The 27,933-nt window shown below is 40.9% G+C and overlaps 1 protein-coding gene across 1 annotated transcript in view; it reads right to left on the bottom strand.

Moving 5' to 3' along the window:
- Positions 1-27,933, bottom strand: part of LOC136864181 (atrial natriuretic peptide receptor 1) — a 2,019,422-nt gene that overhangs the window by 457,196 nt on the left and 1,534,293 nt on the right. Inside the window, exon 10 of the mRNA XM_068226191.1 lies at positions 24,901-24,978. Within this exon, the coding sequence (XP_068082292.1) occupies positions 24,901-24,978 (78 nt within the window). The remainder of the gene's footprint in view (positions 1-24,900; positions 24,979-27,933) is intronic.

The raw sequence follows: 27,933 nt of genomic DNA, 5'->3' as shown, positions 1-27,933 counted from the left end.
ACTCCTGCAGTTTAATGTATTTAAGCTTCATATTCCTTTACACATAACCAAAGGAAAGTGAACACAACGAAAATTGTTCTGATGGACTGTACATCCATATGTGGCTGGGAGGCGTGACCAGTCTTAAGGAAGAAAATGGATAGGAAGTGCATTGGGAGATACGAGGTTTTAGAAGTAAGCCATCGATATACTGCTTTGGCAGTGGTCATCGATATTTAAACAGATTAGGCAGAAAGAAAGAGGCGTACATTTTAGCGAGGTTTAGCAGCGCTAAACATTACCGTAACTGCTGTACTGTAAGGACGGTGTCGTCATTTGTCTGTTTTTTTATAAACTATACGATGGCTTTCTTTTAAAACCTCGTATGTCCGAATGTTTTTCCTACCCATTATATTCCTTAAGACTGGTCATGCCTCCCGGTCATATATTTGTATGCAGTCCATCAGAATAATTTTCGCTGTGTTCAGTTTCCTTTGCTAATGTCTAAAGGAAAATGGACCTTACCGTACCGTATTGTAGGGATGTTGATTTCATGGCAAATTTACACACTCCTAGAGTATGAGGATGAGTATTCGGACTTACGAGGTTTTTAAAGAAAGCCGTCGTATAGTAGGCTGAGCCAAGGTGCATAAGAGGTCAGGGCTAATAATTGCTTAGCGTGTGCACGCGTTAATTAGACACTCAGTTTCGTGTGCGGTTAACGTGTGGAGAATATAATTTAAGGGTATATTTTTCTATATGTTCTATTTCAGATTCTTAAGTGCAAGCGAAATATTGTAAAGGAAAGGAATGGCCAGAATTGATGGGGTTTCCATAAAGGATGTCTGTAATTTAAGGAGAGCTTACTAAATTCAATGAGAAGCCGGTGAGCTGAAAATGGATGCTGGGAAGCGTTTGCAATCAGATTTGTGCATTATGCAACATTTTCGAATGTAGTCCTGTTCAGATAAACCATGCCATTATTTCGTTGTGTGCTGGCGGATTGTGCCTTGTTTATTTTAGTTTGTGGTAGTTTTACATGTTTGATAATTTATTTGTGGATATAAAATGACTCACAGGGAATTTTTACGATGTGTGTTAACAATGTCTCTGGGTTATGTAGAATATCGTATTCTATTTGTATTCCGAAGGGGAATGTTAAATTCAGTTTAATTCCCGAAGATTGCGTTCAAACGGCATAGAGAGTACGCTTACGGTCGAATTGTGAATTACAGACTGTTTTTCAACGTATCCTGGTGAAGGGGGATTTTAAACAATTCATTTTGAGTTATTTCATGTCCATGAAGGTATAGCCAATCGTTAATTCGAGTCTGTTAAATTTTGGCCTTTTTTGTTCCGAAGGTTAGTAATATTAATAATAATAATAATAATAATAATAATAATAATAATAATAATAATAATAATAATAATAATAATAATAATGGTAAAAGTAATGAGTATTGAGACGCGTCGAGGTGAATGTCATTGTGGTGAATTTTGTTGTTATCGGAAAAGATAATTTGTGAAGTCCTTGTCAAGTAGTGGTAATGCAAACGTTCGGTCGAGTGGATTTGGGGTCATCATTGGAGGTGCCGTATGTGTTCGGAGTGCCATAGTTTCAATGAGAGATGTTTTCAGGTGTTTGAAATTAGTTGAATACTCTCCATATTGTATTTCAAAAAGCGATGTTTTGTCTACGGGGTTGTGAGACCATTAGACGGAGAGAATGACATGTATTCCTGGTCGGAAATCCCGATATAATGTAACTGATACCAAGTTTGTGGTGTACATTACCCGAGGAAAAAGTTGTATCACAGTAGGTTTGAAATGTGGGATACCAAGGGTGTGGATTCCACGTGAAACTGTAGGAGAGGATTCATTTGAAAACTCCAGTAGCTCATGTAATTGAGGTGAACACATGATGTATTCCAACCGGACTCATTTGACGTAATTTGATTAGTATAGGATGCACCAAGGAATTTAGTTGTTGTTGGAAAATTATGTAAATGTTTGGATATTATAATACGTAGTTGAATCTTGATGGGAAGATATCGATGGCCCATTCTCGAGCAGGTAGGCCTACCAGATGTTTTATTTCTCGCCCAGACAGGTCGACCGCCCTAGAATTAGGATGAATGTCCGAAAACGTGTTGTAACATTTGTTTGCTATTTGCTTCACGTCGCACAGACACAGATATGTCTTTTGGCGACGATGGGATAGAAAAGTCCTAGGAAGTGGAAGGAAGCGGCCGTGACCTTAATTAAGGTATAGCCCCTGGCATTTGCCTGGTGTGAAATTGGGAAACCACGGAAAACCATTTTCAGGGCTGCCGACAGTGGGGCTCGAACCCACTATCTCCCGATTACTGGATACTGGGCGCACTTAAGCGACTGCAGCTATCCAGGTCGGTAACAGTGTTGTGAAAATAATTAAATCTTTGAAATTATAATTAGGCCTCTGGGAAGTTAGTTGAGCCTTGTTTATATTTCCAAGGAAATTAGGTGGTGGAATTCAATAAAAATTTATGTAATCAGGATGTAATTATTTACCTTTCGAGTTTGCTAGTAACTCAGCTTTCGCATGTCCAGTTTGCATTTGTTGTGATTCAGTGTAAGTTGAGATGAGATTGTAATATTTGAAAAATCGTTCTTTCATTTCTGTAATCTATTTAGTTGTAGATAGGCCTTGTAGGTTTATCGATGGTTTGTGACCATGCTTAACGGTTGAAAGAATGAATAGTGTTCTTGGGACGGAGATGCCATATACTGGACCAGCGAAATGATGCAGCGAGCCAACTCCCCTAACTAAGAGTGAGTTTTGCGAGTTAGCACAAGGAATTAGCACCATATATAATTCCATAGAGTGGTGTAGTAACCAGACATCTAGTCAAACGGATGTCATCGAGTGGTAAACATGGTTTACATGAATCTAGTTTTGTAATTTTTATTGAAGAAATGAAAACCTACAACGTGTTTTCCAGTCATTGACCGGGTCAGGGATGTAATGAATGAAGCAGGTATAGGCTATTAGTACGATGGGGTCGCCACTCCCAAAGTGAATTATTAATGACTGATAGATGCTATGAAAGGAGAATGGAGAGTGTTGCTGGAATGAAAGATGACAGGGAAAACCGGAGTACCCGGAGAAAAACCTGTCCCGCCTCCGCTTTGTCCAGCACAAATCTCACATGGAGTGACGGGGATTTGAACCACGGTATCCAGCGGTGAGAGGCCGACGCGCCGCCGTCTGAGCCATGGAGGCTCTCTAATTTTTATTATTCGCGCTTATTCATGGTTGTATTAGTGCAGTTGTATTTTGCATTCGTATTGTAGTAAAGAGGTGTCCATAAGTCGGACTAATTTGAATATTTTATTTTAGAGGTACTTTTAAATGGTGCAGTATAATGGTGACATAGTTTATTTATTTATTTATTTATTTATTTATTTATTTATTTATTTATTTATTTATTTATTTATTTATTTATTTATTTATTTATTTATTTATTTATTTATTTATTTAATTTCAACGCTGCAGTAGCAAAGGATTCCTCTCAACAGGGCTTTTTTGGATTGTATTCCGGAAACCTATTCCAATGAAACAAAATGTGTTAGCAACAAGTATTGCTGATTGACGGTCGCAAGAAATGAATTATTATTGAAAATCATTAGGTAATCCGGGCAAATAAATAATTGTTTCCCACTCGTCAGGTGTCTGTTGAATATTTCTTGAGCGATTTAGATAAAGTTAAGACCGGGCGAGTTGACCGTGCGGTTAGGGGTGCATAGCTGTGAGCTTGCATTCGGGAGATAGTGGGTTCCAGCCCCACTGTCGACAGCCCTGAAGATGATTTTCCGTGGTTTCCCAGTTTCATACTAGGTAAATTAAGGCCACGGCCGCTTCCTTCCCACTCCTAGATCTCTCCTATCCCGTCGTCGCCATGAGACCTATCTATGCCGGTGCGACGTAAAACAAGGAAAAAAATAAAGTTAAGATTGATTTGCGTGTGTTAATTTTAAGCCAAGTATTCACTTCAAATTTACCCGGAAGGCGTATTTGTTGTTGTTGGTTGATAATTAATTGTATTGAATAGATATAACGGGAAAACAGTTGTCATGACACCGTGGTCATCATCAACAGAGTATACATGAACTCAGTATTCTTATCATATCGTGTTCTTGCTTTGAAGGGACACTTTGGTCATCAACAACGTTCATTTAATTTAATTTTAGTGGATGGACGCTGTAGTCATTGACCACATTAACTTAACTTCACTAAATGACCGACCACGTTCACCTAACTGAACTTCAGTGAAGGGACACCATGGTCATCAACAATGTGTTCTTAACGTTAATTTCATATTAAAAGGTGATGATGATCGCTCCATAATGCTAAATGGAGGTTACTCAGATTCAATTAACGGTCCATGTAGCTCGCTCTAATTGATCGTCAGTTCGTGAAGAGCCTCAATTAAGAAACGTTTTTTAAATCAGTTCGTGATGTTCAGGCATTTCAGCAATTGAAAACTTAACCCACGGTTATTTATGGATTCGAATAGTAATACTTCCGGGTTGTTGTTGTGGTTGTTGGTTTACGTTTGATTTAAGGTGGTTTTTCGACAATGGCCCTTCAGGGACTATAGCAACACTATGGCATCGCATCCTGAAATCGTCCAGCCCCATAATAACACTAAGGTCATTGACCCCTGATATTTGTTCGTAGTTGTTTGACAAATTTTCCTTGAATTATTCTTTGTTCTTTTCTTAAATAAATATAGTTAGTTTACCAAAGCCTTTGATTTCACAGTTAGCCTGCCTCTTCATACCTTAAATTCATGTCAGCAAGTGACGAATTGGCAGTAACACCCCCTGAGATAGAAGAATCTAAACATGCACGATACCTAGAACAGGTAATTTATTATTTAACAGCTGAATAATTACAGATTTCATTAACTGTCTAGATCTGAGTAGGTTTGCTGGCAGCAGTTGAAGCCACTTTGGATTACTTTGTATATCGATGGCTTACTTCTGAAACCTCGTATCTCCCAATGCACTTCCTATCCATTTTAATCCTTAAGACTGGTCACGCCCTCCAGCCACATACGGATGTACAGTCCATCAGAACTATTTTAGTAGAGTTAATTTTCCGATGGTAACGTTTAAAGGAAAATGAACCTTAAATACGTTAAACAGTAGGAGTGCTTACATTCGCCATGAAAACAACATCCCCACAATAGTGTATGGTAAGGTCCATTTTCCTGTACACGCTTGCACAGGAAAATGAACACTACGAAAAAGGTTCTGATGGATTGCATATAAATTTGTGGCTGGGAGGCGTGACCATTGTTAAGGATTGTAATGGGTAGGAAGAACATTGTAAGATACGAGGTTTTAGAAGTAAGCCGACGATATGCCGAAGTTGTGCCTAATTAAAAGTTATGGAGTAAATTATAATCAATGTGTGGTTTCTATATCACAATGATAATGTAATTAATTAGTAAAATATGTAAGGCTATACCCGTTATTCTCAAAGGAGGAAATGAAAATTCCTCCTCCTTTATATTGTACCCGGATGAGATAGGCCCTAGATATCATGATTCTTGATTATAATATAAATACAGATATATGGGAATGATAATTTACGTACAGTGTCAGTTTGTGTGGACGGAAGAATTTCAATATAATCAGACATATCGCGACAATCCGTCGCCACAGTTAAGCTTGTCATTATGGGGAGAATGTTTCTTGGTCAGAAGCTAAGAGGATAAAATCTAGAGCTCACAACAACAGAAGTAATGACTACACGGATGTGAAAGAATATTTATTTCTGAACAAGGGCGAGCCAGGTGCATCACCGGTACGAAGAATATGACGTATGAGGATTTCCAACGCCTCAAGGCATTTTGTGTTGTCAAGTTGCAACGAAGAGATTTTATACTAACTGATGCGGTGTTGACCAATGGAAAAATTTATCATAGGCTCGCAGATAAACCAACATAAGAAAAACTCAGAGTGAACTCCAGTTAGCTTCTCCAATAACAATAATTAAATTATTCCAACCACAGAATTGAATAGAGGGGATTTTTGTAATATCATTCCCATGTTGATTAATAGTAATTGTAATATATTAAAGTAATGAATTCTTGGAAACGACCCACGCTATCTCGCCATTGGTCAAGATGTGCACGCCATCAGGGACGCCGACTTAGCGCGCGAAAGGTGGAGGACAGGAATTAAGCGATATTTCCATGATCACCGAACGATATGAGTTCAGAAATACGACACATGAATGTGTATCGCAAGTTTATTAAGTGGGATAAATCAAGAGATCCAAATCCACCTGCATATGCCGATTTAGGATAACCAACACCCCTCCCCATGAGATGACCAGGGATGACCGCGGCGGGAAACCATTTCGTCCATAAATAACCAGTAGTGGGACCTCACATCACCCAGTTGTTACCAGTCACCAGTTGTGACCAGTCGAGCTTCACATCAACCAGTTGTTTGAAATATTTATTACGCTGACACGGTGACTCTGTAATTCAGTACCAAAAAACTCATTATAGATTCTGTTAGAGTGAAAGTACGTTAGCAGTCATGAAAGCGAAGACGAACAGCGATAATTTTTCAGTATATCGAGTGTAAATTATCAGTATCACTGTATGTGAAATTAAGACATTCCTCAACATTTCATGTGTTGGAATTTAAAGGATTGACAGGAACGCCGATAATACTTTTGAAGGCAGTGTTCAGAGCCTGAAATAAATATTTCATAATAGACGGTGTAACAATTACTGTAGCAGGGAACTGTAGGAGCGAGGCGATCACGAGACGGTTCCGTATACTTCAGGAAGTGCGGATTGAAGAACGCGATACGCGCCGGTTCGAATAAAAAGACACTTCGTCGTAATGTGCCACGACGTGTGATTCGGGCTAAAGGAAGAATAATTGTGCAAATGTAATGGGTCTAGAGGCACCTATAAGTGTTTTTTCCTTCTTGTATAAATTAATGTAAATTCTGTAAGTAAGGTATTAATCACGGGTAGTCACCCAGAAGTGTTTTATTGTGTTAAATTTATAAAGTGCGATATGATGGACGAGTAAATTACCATGGGGCCAGGAGGCTTCTCATCCGCTACGAGACTATGGAATTCTACGAAGGAATGAGTACACAAATTTAATATTTTGGGATGTTATCGCGACTAAACGGGGTCCAGTGTAGATTAATTATTGTTACTTAACAAGGTGCGCCTCCCGAATCCATGATTTTATTTTTTTGTTAGACGGACGAACTAATTTATATTAACGTAATAATGGGTTAGATTAATTAATTTGAGTATTTATTTGTTGTATATAATGTAAATATGGGATATATTTCTTTCAATTAATGCATGCTGTTTGTAATACTTTGATTTATGTTCAAGTGTTAAATTCTTTTTTGTGCTAACCCATTTATTTGATTTCAATCACTGCGGTGATTATTTGTATTTTATTTAGGAATATTTTATACCAGACAGCCAGATTATGAAAGTGCCAGAGTATGTAAAATTTGTGTTGCGTACGGAAGGTCATAAAATTAATAATAATAATGTTCTATCTGCTTTGGGCGTTCGTAAGTTCTATATAATAATAATAATGCTCGGTGTGTTTGCGAGAAAGAAATAATAATAATGTTTGTGAGTTGGCAAAGGAAAGTAAATTAATAATAATAATAATAACAATATTTTGTGCGTTTGCAAGTTAAAGTATAATAATAATAATGACAGTGCTTTGTGAGTTGGCTAGTGCAAATAACAATCAATGTGGAGATGACCTGTAGCGTTAAAGAATTTAGTTCGGGTAATCAGTTTGATTTTACGTACATTTTTGATTTCACGTTTTTGGACTTTATCTTAACCATTAACATTTGTTTAAAAGCGATAGAGGCACGTGAATTAGAATGGTTACGATATGTTAAAAGCCCAGAGTGGTTTGAGCCCATATTTAGAGTTGGAAGTCATGAGGGACGAATATCCGGCTTGAAATAAATTGAGCCGTACGGTTTGTAATGATGGAATAGATGAATCTCAAGGCCTAAGATGATATAAAATGCATATTCCGGTGTTATGAGTGGCAGAATCCACGCACCGAGGATTAATTTACGAATTAAATGTTTGAGGAGTTCCAATAAAAGGAAATGGACTTCAAATTGGAAGGAATAGTTTAGCAATCGCCGGCATTGGAGGTATTTGGCCAGCCGCGATGTGCCATATGTTGTGAGATGTGTCTTGGGAGGACGTGTGTCTCCATATAAATTAACGGCAGTACGAAACTGAAGGTACGGACCCGAATACCGTGTTGTCCCGACCGACATAAAGCAGATCTTGTGGTTCATAACGGGATTTAACATATGTGACTAAATTCTAAAGAGAGGAAATTAAAATATCATCATTCCAATTTTAATAATAATAATAATAATAATAATAATAATAATAATATGAAAATGACTAATAGGAAGAATTAATTCCATTAATTTGAGAATAATTAGGGTGAGATCAATGTAAGATATTAAATCCATGATGAATAAGAGATACGAAAATTATAATCTCCACTGATGGAAATAATAATAATAATAATAATAATAATGAAAAGTTGAAGAAGCAGAAGATGAAGAACTTGCAATAGTATTTTGTTATGATGACGGAAAATTAAGAGATTTTTGGACGATGATTCATTGTAACGAAAATAATAATAATAATAATAATAATAATAATAATAATAATTATTATTATTATTATTACTAAACTGATCATTAAATTGTGCGGATAAATTACGAGGAAGAACGACCCTTCGTTTGAAACGTCGGCAAGGGTTGGCATATAATCATCCCAGATGACAAATGATAATAATCAAATATAGGATTATAATTGAAATTAATGATAATAATAAATTCATTGATGGTAATTAAAGAATATGATAATGATCAGATAAAGAATGATAATGATATTATTTAATAATCATAGGAGGATATGATAGGGACAGTCGTCATGTGTCGAACTGCTCAGAACCAGATGTTAGGTTCTCACGGGGGAGATTGTTAGCGGTAGATACGAAGATAACCCACGGACGGCACATATCTTCATTGTCAGAGCATAGTAATGAACCTTTCCGTACGTCTTGTCGTATTGACAAGTGTAAATATTGAAATAGGCTTTGAGTTAATGAACTCTACCTGGCGTGTTTGTGAATCTGGAAATAATAGGCTAGAGTTTGTCCGTACTATAAATTCCCGTTTTTCGAGGCGATAACATTTCCACGGTGGGTGTCCGGCTCACCAGAATGTACATATCGGAAGTGTCTCATGTCCAAACGGAACGAGCAGATGACAGTAAATAGTTACTGTCATGCCTTCGTCTCCGAAAGAAGATCTCCAGCGATGAAACGTCCACTCATACGGATGTGAATTCGACCCCCAGTAACCAATTGGGGCGAATTCACCAGATGTTTTACACTACCAGAGTAGTGAGGTAAATCCAAGTAGTATGTCATTTATTTTTCAGGATGGAAGTGTCCCAATGTAATAATTGTCATCATGTGTAGTTTGCTAAATAAGTGAATAAATTGCTCCTCATTGCAATTTCAATAGGAAACAATTTCCATATCTTTTTATTGCAGTTAGTCCAGTATGCCCATGGAATTTAAGTTGTCACTTCCCAGTCCTATTGTGGAGTCAAAAATATGTATCTATGAATGAGTCATCCCCCGTTACCTTAATTTGCATGCCCCGTTCATCCATGTGTTCATTTGATGCGCCGATAAATAATTAGATTTTCTTTATTAAATTTATTTTGTATCTTTTTCGAACTGATCACCCCTGAGATTAATGCTAGTCTGGGACTCAGGAGGTGAAAGGATGCAATATCGATAGTTTACTGAGACATTTACTTACATGTTTTGTTGGAAAACTAAAGTTGTTTCATAGGTAATATCTACAGAAGTAAAAGCTACTTTCTAGTCTCTAGTGAAGTAGGTATCATAATTATTATTATTATTATTATTATTATTATTATTATTATTATTATTATTATTATTATTATTATTATTATTATTATTATTATTATTATTATTATTATTATTGTACCAGGCGGTATACCTCCGCGCCGCTAATTCAAACTTTGTGCCAGTTGAAACACCTCTACTGGAGGAAGCCTGAACTCTAACAACCATGTTAATTCTAAAGGTTATCAGTAGATGTCGCTATCTGTAAATTTTGAAGAGTTCTGAACTGTGTCTTATTCGATTTATTTTTGTTTTCTCTGTAGTGAGAAGTGTGAACATTCTCTTCTAGATGGCACTACTTAAGAAATACAATGGTGCACCCTAGTGCGAAGTGAAAGAACTTTTTTTTTGAAGAATTTTAGTATGCATAAGTTTGTTCTTTGTTAAATTTCTTTCAGTCATTGTTTAGGTTGGCTGTATAACCCTTTTCTTTCTGCCAGTTTTGAAAGTAGCCAATCCCGAATTTCTTAAATTAATTTTCGGCCAATCGGGGCTTTCTTCCCCAAACTGCTCTGTAACTGTGTTCTGTAACCAATAAACTGCTGTGGGTGTGTCCTATCATTCATGAAAGGTTTCGAATGTTCCACGAGGGTATGTAAACTGCTGATTTTCTGGTCTCCTCGCCATTTCAGTAACATCTATCTTTGTGTAAATTATGTAGCAGGGGGCGGGAAGCGCCTCTTTCGTCGGGCAGCAGTTCTTCAATAAGGTAATGGCCTTCCAATAACTTCTTTTCTTGCTAGCTCAGCAGTTTAACTCTCGGGGCAAGTTCGATATCTCTTACCATGTAACTTTCCTTTAAAATGTAAAAGTCTCGTGGTATAAATTCTATCTCTTTAAACTACAAATTGGGATAGAAAGTGCCTAACCCTCTCGAGCTCCCTTCCATATTGTTTTTGAGGTGACTTCGTTTTCTCAACTATTTTTCTTCGTTTCGTAATGTAATAAGTTTTCCTATCGTGTCACCTCTTTAGTATGGGATTAGCCCTTGCATATGCGGCCTAGTGCCAAATAGGTTTTAAATAAAGTGTATTAGGAGTGCAAGGACGCCTTCTCTCAAGTTGGTATTTTGGAGGCCATGTAATTTTCCTGTTTCTTTATTGAGTAGGCCTCAGTAGGTTGGGTATTTTTACAACTGTTTTCATGTGCTTGGAGGTCAACTTGAAGGTGGAGTTTGGTGTGGCCTTTGATAGGCCGGAACTTTGAGAGCGGGTTGCTCTTCCCCCAAAAAATTGTTTCTGCGTGCCTCGAGGAGGCTTTACTGTGTAATTGGGAGCAAGAGCTCCTGGGCATGAATGCGGTTTTCTGCCCCTTTGTCAAACCTGGTATCTGGCTAAATTTGGGCTAATTGCTCAAGAATTATGTGTCTGGCTCTCGTAGTCCAAATCCTGTAACATTGTAATTGTACATGCTCAATTGGTTGCTAGGCTACTGAGTACCTGTTATATTTGTTATTTCTTGATATTAAAAAGAAAATATAACCTTGTTAAATTTTAAATTAACTTTAATTTCGTAGATTGAGACCTATTCATCCCAGCACCTTCCTTCACCTCTAACTACCACGGATAACTCCGTAACAAGTGGTAGCAGAGCGTGGTTGAATGGGTCTCAAAGTAGCCTTTTTTGACGGCTAAACATTGCTTTGTTTTCGAACTCTAACAATTTTCTCAGTTGCTGGAATTTTTTGATTTTTCCTTTTTTTCAAAATTGTTTTGTCATCATGCCCGGCCCTCGCGATGTCCTCCATCTCAACTATTTGCGCAAGGAGGAGTTGATCTATGAATTAACAATTAGAAATGTGCAATCTGGAAGCACGGTTGCGGTAGACACAAATAAGCTTAGAGAGTCCCTCGATTTGCCCATTTCCATCCCCACTTTGGGAGAGAAAGAAATTGACGACTCTCTTTCCACGATCACTGATAATACTACTGAGCTGGCATCTGTGATTACCTTTTTTTGAAGAAAATGACCCTTCTCCTAATCAAATTAAACGTGTGCAAGCCAGGTTATTTCATTTTTCTAATAGAGTTAACGATCTGTTGTCTCTGAAGTTGAATGACGTTCAGAGGAAGGAAGCTAACGTTGTTCTTGAAAATCTTTCTGAATTGTCCAGTAAGGTTACCCAATTGTTAACTGGGGAGGTTCCTCCCAAAACCGACCAACCCGCTACGGTAAACGTAGTCAGCGAAGACCGTTCTCCCACCGGGGAAGAAAGTACTAAATCGATAGGAGTTCAACAAACCTCTGCCGCATTAGACCATGAATCTGAACGACGTACCTCATTGAATAATGTACGTTCTGAATTAGCTTCCTTGCCACTTAAACCTTTACCTACTATGTCACCCGGGTTCAGCAGCTTACCTCATACATTAGCAATGTTGCCCGGAGGTTTTTCTAAGTTTTCGGTTAACTCTACCAGTGAAGTTATTTCATTCTTAAGGTTTTTTGTTGAATTTTAGGACCATGCTCTTGTTTTTTCTCTTTCTCCATGTCAAATTTTGCAGATAATTTATCCCTATGCAACTGGTGTTCTCACGGACAAAATTGTTAGGGCAATAGCGGAACAGTCATCTATTGAAGATTTTCATGCAGACCTCCTTGCAAATTTCATCCCTGCTCGTGCGAGGTCATCTCTGATTCAGAAGTACTATTATCGAGTACAGAGACTGGATGAAAATCTTGCTGATTTCATACAAGACATTAAATTCTATACCAGGGTGTTTGCTCTCCACTTCCCTGAAGATCAGATTGCACAGGCCATTGTGAAAGGCATTTCTCCATCTTACAGATCATACTTGTGTTTTGCGTCGCGTCCGCAAACTTTTGCCGAGTTAGAGGCTATGGCCGTCTCCGCCGAAGGAGTTAGATACTCCGATACCTTGCGTGTCGCGAAAGAACCCCCTCCTTCTTTTAGTAATCCCCGGCCTCCACCTCGCCGACCAGTCACACCCCGTAAATGTTATGCTTGCGGGTTGCCTGACCATCTTCGCAATAAATGTCCATTGGTCAAATCTAGTAGGGCAAATAATGGAGCAGGTTCATCACAAGGCTGTTTTAAATGTGGGGCTTTCTCACATATCGCCAAGAATTGCCCAAATTCTAATAGCACCCTCTCCTGCTCAACTTCTGGTGCAACTTCCACCAAAGCCAATAATAATAAGTGACTAGGGGCTTCGGCTGAATCGGCTAACCCCTCTTCCCGAGGCTCAGAACCAAGTAAACATATCGAAAATTCAGGGAAAACTCTGTCTTCAAATTTATCTTTCGAAGGTCCCAAAGAATGTCTTAGGATTGCGGCGGATTCTCCCGCACCTGTGCCTTTTCTTAAAATTGAGGTGAATAATGAGCCTATAACTACTCTTTTAGATTCAGGCAGTGTTTGTTCTATTATTTCGGCTGAATGGTATTCGAAATTGAAATCTATCTGTAAACTTCCTGACTATTGCTCATCTTCTGTTCAATATGTTTCGGCTAATTCATCTCCATTAGAAATTTCAGGTTCCCTTAAAAGCCAAAATTCGTATTTCTAAATTTACTTGGAATGTTAAATTGTTTGTGGCTAAGCATTTGTCTTGCCCCATTATATTGGGAGCCGACTTCATGTCCCATACTGGTCTTGTGCTCGATCTTCAGAGTAGGTCGTGCACTTTCAAATTTGCTTCTAATTGTAAAATCCCGTTATTGAAATGTAATTCTGCACCATGTTCCTCTATTTCGCCTACCCAGGATGAGATGTTCTTAGATCTTAGACATCTAACTGAGGAGCAGGCTGACAGTCTTCGTAAGTTGTGTCAGTCGTTTCCAGATGTGTTCTCGGATACTCTTCGTGTTACTGACCTGATCGAATACAAAATTGAGGTCACGGATTCGATTCCTGTCCGTTTTCCACCTTATAGGCTATCTCCACCTAAAATGAAGGCATTGAAAGAAATCATCGATCAAATGTTAAAGGATGGTATTATTAGGCCCTCTAAGTCGGCGTATTCTTCGCCTATTTTTCTAGTCCCGAAAACCCAAGGTGGCTTCAGGCCTGTCATTGATTATAGGGCTCTCAATCGGAAGGTGGTGTTACAATCTGTGCCCCTTCCTGACCTTCGTTCTTGTTTTTCAAGGTTTCGCAAAGCTAAGTTCTTCACCATCTTGGATCTAAATCAGGCCTATAATCAAATTCCTCTGGCTGAAGAATCCAAACATCTTACAGCGTTTGCCACGGATTGGAATTTGTATGAATACAACCGCGTGCCTTTCGGGCTCCCCACCGGAGCAGATGTGCTTACGAGGCTACTAGATAGGGTCTTCTCCGACATCAAATTTGAGTACTTGTACCACTATCTGGATGATGTCGTCGTATTTACGGAAACATTCGAAGAACACCTAGACCATCTGCGAGAAGTTCTCAATCGCCTTTGTAAAGCTGGGTTAACTGTGAAATTGTCCAAGGTCGCCTTCGCTAAACCCTCTATGTCATTCCTAGGGCATATTGTCTCGCCCGATGGTGTCGCAGTCGATCACTCTAGAACACAGGCCATCCGTAATTTCAAGCCTCCCAAGGACATCAAAGGTATTGCCAGATTCATTGGTATGGTGAATTTCTTCAGGAGATTTATTCCTAACTTCGCTAATAGAGCGGCGCCCTTGAACCTTCTTCGTAGGAAAGGCATAAAATTCGAGTGGGGGCCTTCGCAACAAGCCGCTTTTGAAGACCTGAAATTAGCTCTTTGTAATGCCCCTGTCCTTGCTATGCCAGATTTCTCGAAGAAATTCATCGTCCAAACCGACGCGTCGTCGTCTGCGGTAGCTGCAGTCCTTCTTAAAGAGACTGAACTAGGGAGGCGCCCCATTGCCTATGCATCTAGGACCCTATCGGCACAAGAAGCCAAGTATTCCATGTATGAGCTCGAAGGTTTGGCAGTCTTATTTGCCTTAGAAAAGTTCCGTCTCTATCTGGAACATGTCAAATTCGACCTGGAGACTGATAATGAAGCCTTAAGCTGGGTCTTAGGTAGGCCGCGTCGTACTGGTCGTATAGCCCGGTGGGCCATCCCAATTTCTGCCTTCCAATTTGACGTTAGGAATATCAGAGGTACTGAAAATGTTGTCGCAGACGGACTCAGCCGTATGTTTTCCAATGACGGCGCGACCCATGAATCGGTCGATAGTTCATCACCTCCCGAGTCCATGCTATCTGAGGTTAATGCCATCTTAACATATGCTCCCATGCTCTTTAGGGATACTGAGAAATATCAACGAGAAGATCCAACGCTGGCTCCGATCATGGAAACCCTTTCTTCTGGGGAACATGTTGTCCCTTATGTACTGAGGAATGGTGTTTTATGTTGCCCTTCGAAGCATGATCAGATGATGAAAGTTGTAGTTCCAGCTGTTCTTGTACCAATGATCTTCAAGTACTATCATGAGACCCCATTAGGGCGGCATTTAGGCATCTTTAAAACCCGTGAAAAAATCCGTGAGATGTTTATCTGGAAGGGTATGGACGGTGAAATTCGTGAACTATTAAAGGCTTGTAAATCTTGCTTGCTTAGTAAACCCACCATGTCTACCAAGGTAGGCCTTTTGTCTTCTCATCAAGCATCGCGCCCCATGGAACGTCTCTACATTGATTACGTAGGACCCTTCCCCCAGTCAAAGGGGAATGCCAACAAGTTCATCCTCGTATGGGTAGATGGTTTTACAAGATTTTCTTGGTTATTCCCAACTAAGCTCAGTCCACCATTACTTGTTTAAATTCAATCTTTGCTTCTTTTGGTCCGTGTCAATATATTGTGTCTTTCACATCCAATCTATTTCGTAAATTCTGTTTTGATCTGTCCATAAATCATGTGACTACTTCTGCTTATTATCCCCAACCATCTCTTGCCGAAAGAGTCAATCGTAACCTAAGGTCGGCTCTTATTGCTTATCATCATGAAGACCATTCCAGGTGGGACACGTCCCTGCATTGGTTAGCTTTCGCTCTGAATTCGGCGGTTTATGAATCACATAAATTTACTCCAGCTTCTCTGATATTCAAGTTTGTTCCCAACACGCCGCTCTCTAACCCCTGGTCTCTGAGTGACATTCTACCCGAGACAATAGATCCAGATCATATTAAAGATCTCTGGAAGAAGGCTAAAGCCAATCTGAAAGTGTCTCATGAAAAGGTTAGGGAAAGATATGATCGTGGAAGGAGACCCACCAATTTGAAGGTAGGCGACCAGGTGATGGTGAAGAATTTTGTTCCCGCGGGCAAGCTTGCCCCCAGATTTCATGGGCCGTGCATAATCCTTGATTTTCTTACGCCGGTTACGTTGTTATTAAGCAATCCAGCCACCGAGAGGATATTTAGGGTTCACCTGGCGCAGGTGAAACCTGTGTAGCTTCCGCGCTAACGTAGCTGATTTTAAATTTGCTTTAACATTTTTGAAACAATTCGGTAGGTTATATTTTTTTGGTTGCATTTTGAGGCCTTCTGCCCTTGGAGTCAGGTTCTTTGTACTTAAGCATTTATTGTACACCTTCCCCGACCAGTTAAACTGACATTCTGTCCTTGCCTTGGCCATTACCATGCTCCCGTCTCCTGCTAACATAAAACAGTGGCTATTTCAATGAAACAAATATTTCCACGCCGCTGGCCCCTCAGTTCCACCACAATGAATGTACCCTAAAATCATTCTGGTCCAACAAAATTCTGCCGCCAAGATCTTAATGTTTCAGTGCCCCCACAGCAGCGCGGCGCCGTACCGCCACTGAGGTGGGGTATGGGCCCGCCCCTCTCCAGTGAGGCCAACCAGTGTACGGCGAGCCGGAGTCCTCCTCCCGGCCAAGGCTGATGTGCGGCGCACAACCTGCAACTTGCCCGCGACCTGTATGTTCGCCGCGGGCGCGGCGTGCTTCAACTCCACTACTCCTCTCATAGTGCGGGCGAGCGGTATCTCAGGGTACTTGAGGGGTCCGAGCGGTCTCCTCTGGATACAAGCAGCGGCGGCTGGTCTGGCCGTCAAGCTTAATCGACATTGAATGTACTTAATCAGTTACATGGACATTTAATATCAACAATTACTACATTTTTGAATTCAACAGCAATATTTGGTGGACTTAGAAACTTTTTCTTCACTTTCAAGTATTAAAAGTTTTTCCTTCTGAATTCAACTTCTACAAGCATAAAGACATTCCTTCAAAAGTTACTACAAAGAAATTTTGAAACTGGATCCAATCATTTTAAGAAAACTTGTTTGTAAATCCTTCTGCAATTAATTTCTATTTCAACAGCATAACTTGGACCTTGTTTTAAAACAAAAGTTTATGTTCTTCTGTGTTCCCCTTTGGAGGGACTTTTGGGGGGGGGGAGGCCTGTACCAGGCGGTACACCTCCGCGCCGCTAATTCAAACTTTGCGCCAGGTGAAACTCCTCTACTGGAGGAAGCCTGAACTCTTAACAACCATGTTAATTCTACAGGTTATCAGAAGATGTCGCTATCTGTAAATTTTGAAGAGTTCTGAACTGTGTCTTTTTCGATTTATTTTTGTTTTCTCTGTAGTGAGAAGTGTGAACATTCTCTTCTAGATGGCACTACTGAAGAAATACAACGGTGCACCCTAGTGCGAAGTGAAATAACTTTTTTTGAAGAATTTTAGTATGCATAAGTTTGGTCTTTGTTAAATTTCTTTCAGTCATTGTTTAGGTTGGCTGTATAACCCTTTTCTTTCTGCCAGTTTTGAAAGTAGCCAATCCCGAATTTCTTAAATTAATTTTCGGCCAATCGGGGCTTTCTTCCCCAAACTGCTCTGTAACTGTGTTCTGTAACCAATAAACTGCTGTGGGTGTGTCCTATCATTCATGAAAGGTCTCGAATGTTCCACGAGGGTATGTAAACTGCTGATTTTCTGGTCTCCTCGCCATTTCAATAACATCTATCATTGTGTAAATTATGTAGCAGGGGGCGGGAAGCGCCTCTTTCGTCGGGCAGCAGTTCTTCAATAAGGTAATGGCCTTCTAATAACTTCTTTTCTTGCTAGCTCAGCAGTTTAATTCACGGGGCAGGTTCGATACCTCTTACCATGTAACTTTCCTCTAAAATGTAAAAGTCTCGTGGTATAAATTCTATCTCTTTAAACTACAAATTGGGATAGAGAGTGCCTAACCCTCTCGAGCTCCCTTCCATATTGTTTTTGAGGTGACTACGTTTTCTCAACTATTTTTCTTAGTTTCGTAATGTAATAAGTTTTCCTATCGTGTCACCTCTTTAGTATGGGATTAGCCCTTGCATATGCGGCCTAGTGCCAAATAGGTTTTAAATAAAGTGTATTAGGAGTGCAAGGACGCCTCCTCTCAAGTTGGTATTTTGGAGGCCATGTAATTTTCCTGTTTCTTTATTGAGTAGGCCTCAGTAGGTTGGGTATTTTTACCCCTGTTTTCATGTGCTTGGAGGTTAACTTGAAGGTGGAGTTTGGTGTGGCCTTTGATAGTCTGGAACTTTGAGAGCGGGTTGCTCTTCCCCCAAAAAAATTGTTTCTGCGTGCCTCGAGGAGGCTTTACTGTGTAATTGGGAGCAAGAGCTCCTGGGCATGATTGCGGTTTTCTGCCCCTTTGTCAAACCTGGTATCTGGCTAAAGTTGGGCTAATTGCTCAAGAATTATGTGTCTTGCTCTCGTAGTCCAAATCCTGTAACATTGTAATTGTACATGCTCGATTGGTTGCAAGGCTACTGAGTACCTGTTATATTTGTTATTTCTTGATCTTAAAAAGAAAATATAACCTTGTTAAATTTTAAATTAACTTTAATTTCGTACATTGAGACCTATTCATCCCAGCACCTTCTTTCACCTCTAACTACCACGGATAACTCCGTAACAATTATTATTATTATTATTATTATTATTATTATTATTATTATTATTATTATTATTATTATTATTATTATTATCATCATCATCATCATCATCTGTTTACCCTCCAGGTTCGGTTTTTCCCTCGGACTGAGCGAGGGATCCCACCTCTACCGCCTCAAGGGTAGTGTCCTGGAACTTCAGACTCTTGGTCGGCGGATACAACTGGGGAGTATGACCAGTACCTCGCCCAGGCGGCCTCACCTGCTATGCTGAACAGGGGCCTTGTGGAGGGATGGGAAGATTGGAAGGGATAGGCAAGGAAGAGGGAAGGAAGCGGCCGTGGCCTTAAGGTAGGTACCATCCCGGCATTCGCCTGGAGGAGAAGTGGGAAACCACGGAAAACCACTTCCAGGATGGCTGAGGTGGGAATCGAACCCACCTCTACTCAGTTGACCTCCCGAGGCTGAGTGGCCCCGTTCCAGCCCTCGTACCACTTTTCAAATTTCGTGGCAGAGCCGGGAATCGAACCCGGACCTCCGGGGGTGGCAGCTAATCACGCTAACCACTACACCACAGAGGCGGCATTATTATTATTATTATTATTATTATTATTATTATTATTAATATTATTTTTATTATTATTATTATTTGAAGGGTTCCCTATTCAGACTTCGGAGAAGAACGGTTCAATTTATACCTGTCATACATTATTAAATTTGTATATCAAATGTAGTGAGGTATTTTCGAACGATTCACCTAATTAAAGAAATATTGATTAGATCTAAATCACCAAGAAAATTGAAAAAGAAAAGTAGTACAATAATTCGTATTCAATGTCATTATGCTGCTGCATAATAGTCACACGCACGATTACGTCCGTGTAAAATGAAACTATTTCTAAGAAAAATGGCATGTTTGCTATATTGCCATAAAAAATATTGTCAATATCGATGTTCAGATTTTTCGAAATACATTTCAGCTGGTCAACCTTGAATTTCTACAGTTAATTAAAATATATCTGAAGCCTATTGCTTATATCTCAACATAAGAATGGAATTCTGTACTTTTTTACCGACATAGAAGGAAATGGACATGTGATTCAAAAATTCGTCCCAGTAATATGAAATTTCCTGCATGAATGCACCTTTTCATTGATATATTTCCTAATAACACAAAACAACATCTGGCAAAAAACTAATACTTCTCAAACATATAAACATCCTTTGAATATGCACTCCGCAAAAGTAATCATAACACCTTAAAAGACGATGTCATTTTCGATGTGACAGCTTATGCCATATAGTACATGCAGTGATAATGGTTTCAACAAGTGACGTGGCATAGCTTCTGGAGTGTACACATTTAAAAGCTGCCGTAAAGCTCAGTGTCGTGCAGACGTGCGGGCCCTACTACGAGCAGAGTTCACGCCATAAAGGATCACTCGTGCTAACTACAAGTAACTGATCTAGTTTGATAATAGCCAAACTGTGGCCTTTCGCGTTTATAGATGATCCTTTCCGAGAATTAGACGTGCCGCCTCGGTTGTGCAGCGACGTGCACGGATCCATTATCCCGTAAGAGGATTTTCTGGAGGATGGAATGACGTACAATAGGCTTAACAGATTCCGCCTAAACGCAAGTGAGGGTCATTCGTGCGTACGATCTAGATCTGGTTAGGACCTTCTCATAGAGCACCTTCGTCCAGTACACACTGAACCCACTCCAGGTATTATGGTATCGGGCACGATAAGCTACAATATAGTGGTTTACCTTTGATGTTTGTGATTAGAACGCTGGCAAGTACCTGGTACGAGCAGAATGCTGTTCTTTCTGTCCTTCTGCAATTCTTTCAGCAGCAAGGGGATGTGTTGTTCAAACAGGATAACAGCCGGTTCACGTAATGTACTCTGTAAGAAGTGCAGCGGCTTGGTTGGCCGGCACGATCACCGGACTTGCCACCTTCCCAAGGACTGATGGATACGATTCGATGATAGGTGAGTCGTGTGACTCGTCCGTAGGCTACTCTTACAAATTTGCTTGAACATGTCAAGTAGGCGTGAGGTAGCATATCCCAAGAAAATATTTGTCACCTGTATGATCGAATGCACGTTAGAATCGCTGCTTACATTGCACTCAATGTTTCAACTGGGTCCACACCAGGTATTTTAGAAATGTTTGAGCTATTGATTAAAAAATGTGACCATTTAATGTACTCGATAGGTACAAGTATTTATGAAAATTAAACCGCAATTGACTGAGTTTATATAACTTGCTTACTTTGAAGATTACAGTGATGCAGACACTTTTTCCTATCACCCTGACCTGCAGGCACGCCGGTATAATCCTACTGCGATAAGGGACGTGTTTTCACAATATAAGGGAGCAGTAATTTTTGTGAATACGTTATTAGGTCAAAGGGCATGTCTTGTGCTTGTTGTGGATCTCGTGGATAATGTAAACGCAGGTTGAAATGGTAAATATATGCGCATTTACTGTATACTCATTTTTTCATCCTTGAAACTTCCGTAATTTTAGACATTTCACTATTAACTATGAAATAGAAGTCGAATATCATGGTAGTTACTGTATCAAAATTTGTATTCTTCAATGCGCCGAACGTTGTACAGGCTGAAAAGTCGAGACCAATAACTTACATATTTTGAATATCTGGGCAATTTTCAAATTTCATACATTGGATCTTAAATCCTCCATGGCTCAGGCGGCAGCGCGCCGGCTTCTTACCGCTGGGATCTGCGGTTCAAATCCCGGTCACCCCATGTGAGATTTGTGTCAGGAAAAATGGAGATGAGTCAGGGTTGTCTCCTGGTACTCCGGTTTTCTCTGTCATATTTCATTCGAGCAACACTCTCCAATATCGTTTCATTTCATTTTTCATTCATTAATCATTGCCCTAAAGGAGTGCGAAAGGCTTCGGCAGCCGCCACAGTTCTTATCCTCGCCCCTAGATGGGGGCTTCATTCATTCCATTCCTGACCCGATCAAATGACTGGAAGCAGGCTGTGGATTTTCATTGTTCAAAGCTTGAAACATAAAACTACAAGCACACTGTTCCTTAAGAAACAACACCGCGTATCTCGCAATGCTCTTCATATCCATTTGTTCCTTGAGACTGGTCACGCCTCCCAGTCACATATGGATATGCAGTCCATGAGAACAATGTTCGTTATGTTCTTTTTTCCTATACCATCTCTTAAATGAAAATTAACCTCACAGTACCATACCGTACCGTATGTTGGCATGTAAAATTTGCACACTCCTACAGTAAAATGTATTTAAGGTTCATTTTTCTTTATACATCAGCATAGGAAAATGAGCACAACGAAAATTGCTCTGATGGACTGCATAACCGCATATGGATGAGAGCGTGACCATTTCTTAAGGGACATAATAGATACGAAGAGCATTGACACATACGCAGTATTGTTTCTTAAGGGAGGATACTTTTGTGATTCCCTCATTGGAAAAAGTGAAAGGGATGAGAAAGGCGCGTTGCTACAAAGATTTCTGAGGTTTCCTTTTTAAATAGTAGTAGTAGTATTCAGCATGGGAATTATCAATATACTCCTCCGCATTCTGGTACATTATTTCTAAAGCGCAGCAAGTATACAGATAACCTGGCATATTCAACATGATAACTATGACTGATCCTTTTCAATTTTATCTAAATCACAGATTAAAATTGACGTCATCCTTCTTTAAATTTTCACTGTCGTCAACTACATTAAAATAAGTTTTTGATTACTGTAGTCTTATACTGGAAAGTAAATTGGTTATTAAACACTTAACAATGAGACAGACCTTAGACGTAAAGTTATTGAATGCATGTTGTCAACAACGTAAAAATGTATTCACCAGATAGTTCAGTAGTTTAATACTCGTGGTTTTACTAATGGAGGCTTCATTATGAGGTTGAAACATAATTTGGTTTCATATTATCGTATGAGGCCGCCTCTGTGGTGTAGTGGTTAGTGTGATTAGCTGCCACTCCCCGGTGGCCCGGGTTCGATTACCGACTCTGCCACGAAATTTTAAAACTGGTACGACATGCTGGAACGAGATCCACTCAGCCTCGGGAGGCCAACTGTGTAGAGATGGGTTCGATTCCCACCTCAGCCATCCTGGAAGTGGTTTTCTGTGGTTTCCCAGTTCTCCTCTAGGCAAATGCCGAGATGGTACCTAACTTAAGGCCACGGCCGCTTCCTTCCCTCTTCCTTGTCTATCCCTTCAAATCTTGCCATTTCCCACCAAGGCCTCTGTTCAGCATAGCACTGGTAATCATCCCCAGGTGTATCCCCCGACGTAATGTCTCACGCTCCAGGACACTGCCCTTGAGGCGGTAGAGGTGCGATCCCTCGCTGAGTCCGAGAGAAAAGCCAACCCTGGAGGGTAAACAGATTATAAAAGAATGATTATCTTACGATATTCGAGAGAACACTTTTTAACAGTTCACAAGAACAAATGCTAAACATGGTTTAATTGGACAGTTATGTCTCATCGATTTTACTTCTTGCAGTGGAATACCTGAAATCCTGTACTGTAAAGGTTACCTCTAATTCAGACAGACCACACTGCTGGAATTTCGCGCCGGTATAACTATATTTTTTTGCTAGTTGCTTCACGTCGCACCGACACAGATAGGTCTTATGGCGACGATGGGACAGAGAAGGGCTAGGAATGGAAAGGAAGCGGCCGTTGCATTAATTAAGGTACAGCCCCAGCATTTGCCTGGTGTGAAAATGGGGAACTACGGAAAACCATTTTCAGGGCTGCCGACAGTCGGGTTCGAACCTACTATATCCCGAATACTGGATACTGGCCGCACTTAAGCGACTGCAGCTGTCAAGCTCGGTGGTATAACTATAAAGGAATGCAGTACACCTAACATTTGCTGCTGACGGATTGCTCAGTTTATACGAAGTGAGAATAATTAATTTTAATTTTCGTGTGGCTATTTCTAGCTGAGTACAGCCCTTGTAAGGCAGACCCTCCGGTGATGGTGGGCGGCATCTGCCAGTGTAGATAACTGCGTGTTATTGTGGTGGAGGATAGTGTTATGAGTGGTGTGTGATTTGCAGGGATGTTGGAGACAGCACAAACACCCAGCCGCCGAGCCATTGGAATTAACCAATGAAGGTTAAAATCCCCGACCTGGCCGGTAATCGAACCCGGGACCCTCTGAACCGAAGGCCAGGACGCTGACTATTCAACCAGAGAGTCGGACGAAGTGAGAATGAGAATGGTACAGAACAAATCCCTAAAAATGGCATAGGTCTCCGATCAGTTACGATGTGGGGCCCCTACCAACCTATGGTTTTATTCAAACTTGACTGTATCCGTGTAAAACACAGGCTCCACTGGAAACAGTACCGATTGCAATTGGTTATGTCAACGTCCGTGTTCCGGAAACTTTTGTAATAGGAAGCGTGTCTTTTTAAGGGTAAATGGCAATGCTTGTAATAATTGGGGATGACGTGGGCAATCCTCCCCTCAGCGGACGTCAAAATTATGCGATTTCATTTTGCCATTTGCAGTACCGTAGTGGATTTTCCCTTAAGAAAGTGACATCACAGTCCTGTTCCCTGTTTTCGGTACATACCATCAACACATATTCATTGTGCTGGAATTTAATTTCTTTCCATAGTCCGTCGTTGAGAGAACAAGCAATCTTGTGGTTTTGCAACAATTTCTATTGGCTCAAATTTATGCTTCCAGTTTAATTGTATTTTTGATTATATTTGGTGTAGAACGTAATATACAACATGGATAATTTATGTATACAGCGTGACACTCACACCTGCAGGTAATGTTATAATGCACGTGGTGCGTTAAGCGAAAAATAGTTTGTGGAAGATAAGTTCAAGAGAATGTAGATTTCATTAGTGTTGAGTCAAGAAAAGTGTCTGTCAATCATGTTATTAAATATTGACAACTGGAAAAACGCACGACAATCCAAATTAACCACATCAAAAGTTACAATTTTCGACGATTAAAGGTAAAGTTTATATAAAATAAATTTCCGAGGAGTGTGCTTACCCGTTTGAGTTCCAACAGTAGAGGCCTTGTTAACTCAATTCTTGATTTATGGATCACCTTCAGCGCAACCTTTGATCCCTGAAAGAAATAAGCGTATTAGGAAGAAAGTAACGTACAGCATATTTGAATTAATGAATATGCACTGCTTCTATGACGGTGGTGTATTTCATAATTATTATGTTTAAGAAAAACGTATGCATGGCGTTGCCCATACAAAAGGAAAGAAAAGACACACGTTTTTAATTCAGCAATATATCACTTAAGATATCAGCACATTCATGTCACGTACAGGAAGTAAATAATCAACTTACAGTATGTCGTGCACGAATTCAGTCAAAATAAACTAAGTTAATTGTTGGTCATTACAAAGGTACTATAATGAAAATTATTAGACCATAACAATGTTAAAGAAAGGACTAAAATATTTTCCAACTAGTAGCAGATACCTTCTGACACCATTTATTTTTGTTATATTCGGTCAGATTTAGAAAAGAGAACTGGAATGATTTCCTGCAGCAGTGAATTATATCTTGATTTAAGGACAATCTCCGGTGTAAGGAATCAAGAATAACGGCCGGGATGATTCGTTGAGTTGACCGCGCAATCTCCAGGCCTTCGGACTGAGCAGGTTGGCAGGCCAAGGCTCATCAAGGCTGAAGCGACATTGTTTTTCATTTTCTAGGTGGGATGATGACAACACTGCACTCCTCCTCATCTTAATTTTAATTCCATTCAGTGTATAGTCTAAAAGAAACATACAACCTTCCATATTGATTTTAATATAAGCTCGGCTTACTATTCCGACAGTCCAGTGATTTGTACGGGTAGAACAAAGTGCGCTGTGCGTTCAGTTCACGAACATGCTTAATATGTTTATCATTGGATTGTTTATTTTGTCGACTTCTATATCAAAAAGTCTAAAGATACTATTTCGTTTTTAACCCTGCTTATGTGTAAACTCATGTCCATAAGTTAAGACGTCTTTAAGATCCCCGAGTAAAAATTGGGTCACCGTGAAAATGTGAGGACTAAACTGTGGCTGGAAACAAATAAAAACGTGGCATTCATGGTATTCTCTGTACTGGACTGTGTAGTGTGCCTGAAACCGATAGTGTGGGCAGAGATCTTTGTGCGTGCTTCCTAGGGGTACTGTTCTGGTGCAGTCTACAGGGATGACACCCTGAAATACACTGACTGACAGAGCAAATGCAACACCAAGAAGGAGTGGTCAGAACTTTATACCAATTGCAGGGTAGACTGACGTCACTGAGGTATGCTCATGATGTGAAATGCGCCGCTGTGCTGCGCACGTAGCGAACGATAAATGGGACACGGCGTTGGCGAATGGCCCACTTCGTACCCTGTTTTCTCAGCCGACAGTCATTGTAGAACGTGTTGTCGTGTGCCACAGGACACGTGTATAGCTAAGAATGCCAGGCCGCCGTCAACGGAGGCATTTCCAGCAGACAGACGACTTTACGGGGGGTATGGTGATCGGGCTGAGAAGGGCAGGTTGGTCGCTTCGTCAAATCGCAGCCGATACCCATAGGGATGTGTCCATGGTGCAGCGCCTGTGGCGAAGATGGTTGGCGCAGGGACATGTGGCACGTGCGAGGGGTCCAGGCGCAGCCCGAGTGACGTCAGCACGTGAGGATCGGCGCATCCGCCGCCAAGCGGTGGCAGCCCCGCACGCCACGTCAACCGCCATTCTTCAGCATGTGCAAGACACCCTGGCTGTTCCAATATCGACCAGAACAATTTCCCGTCGATTGGTTGAAGGAGGCCTGCACTCCCGGCGTCCGCTCAGAAGACTACCATTGACTCCACAGCATAGACGTGCACGCCTGGCATGGTGCCGGGCTAGAGCGACTTGGATGAGGGAATGGCGGAACGTCGTGTTCTCCGATGAGTCACGCTTCTGTTCTGTCAGTGATAGTCACCGCAGACGAGTGTGGCGTCGGCGTGGAGAAAGGTCAAATCCGGCAGTAACTGTGGAGCGCCCTACCGCTAGACAACGCGGCATCATGGTTTGGGGCGCTATTGCGTATGATTCCACGTCACCTCTAGTGCGTATTCAAGGCACGTTAAATGCACACCGCTACGTGCAGCATGTGCTGCGGTCGGTGGCACTCCCGTACCTTCAGGGGCTGCCCAATGCTCTGTTTCAGCAGGATAATGCCCGCCCACACACTGCTCGCATCTCCCAACAGGCTCTACGAGGTGAACAGATGCTTCCGTGGCCAGCGTACTCTCCGGATCTCTCACCAATCGAACACGTGTGGGATCTCATTGGACGCCGTTTGCAAACTCTGCCCCAGCCTCGTACGGACGACCAACTGTAGCAAATGGTTGACAGAGAATGCAGAACCATCCCTCAGGACACCATCCGCACTCTTATTGACTCTGTACCTCGACGTGTTTCTGCGTGCATCGCCGCTCGCGGTAGTCCTACATCCTACTGAGTCGATGCCGTGCGCATTGTGTAACCTGCATATCGGTTTGAAATAAACATCAATTATTCTTCCGTGCCGTCTCTGTTTTTTCCCCAACTTTCATCCCTTTCGAACCACTCCTCCTTGGTGTTGCATTTGCTCTGTCAGTCAGTGTAATATGCACGACTTTTCGTGAGTTCAATCCGGTGGATGATAACGCCCCACCCAAACAGTGCTTGCCCGGTGGACGAGTATCTGCTCCATGACGTCATCATTCATCTACGGTGACCAGCTCATTTCCCGGTCTTATATCCGATTGAATATGCTTGGGGCAATCTAGGAGGATTGCAGGCCTAACACCACCCTCACGGATCGCTGTTGACATCCAACGGTCGCTTGTCCTGCAATGTGACGCATTACCGCCACTTGATGGGGAGCCACTGTGCAACCTGTATTGCACCGTGAGGTCATTACACCACGTATTAACGGTGAAGAGACACCGCACATGGTCATCGCCACCCACTGCCCATGTCAAGTTTCCCTGTATACCTTGAATGACTATCACTGAGTCACTAGTCACATGGTTTCAAGGGCTCCTTAA

The sequence above is a fragment of the Anabrus simplex genome, chromosome 2 (genome assembly GCF_040414725.1).
Source record: "Anabrus simplex isolate iqAnaSimp1 chromosome 2, ASM4041472v1, whole genome shotgun sequence".
Classification (NCBI taxonomy): domain Eukaryota; kingdom Metazoa; phylum Arthropoda; class Insecta; order Orthoptera; family Tettigoniidae; genus Anabrus; species Anabrus simplex.
Note: the sequence above shows the minus strand (reverse complement) of the source record. Positions and strands in the feature narration are given on the sequence as shown.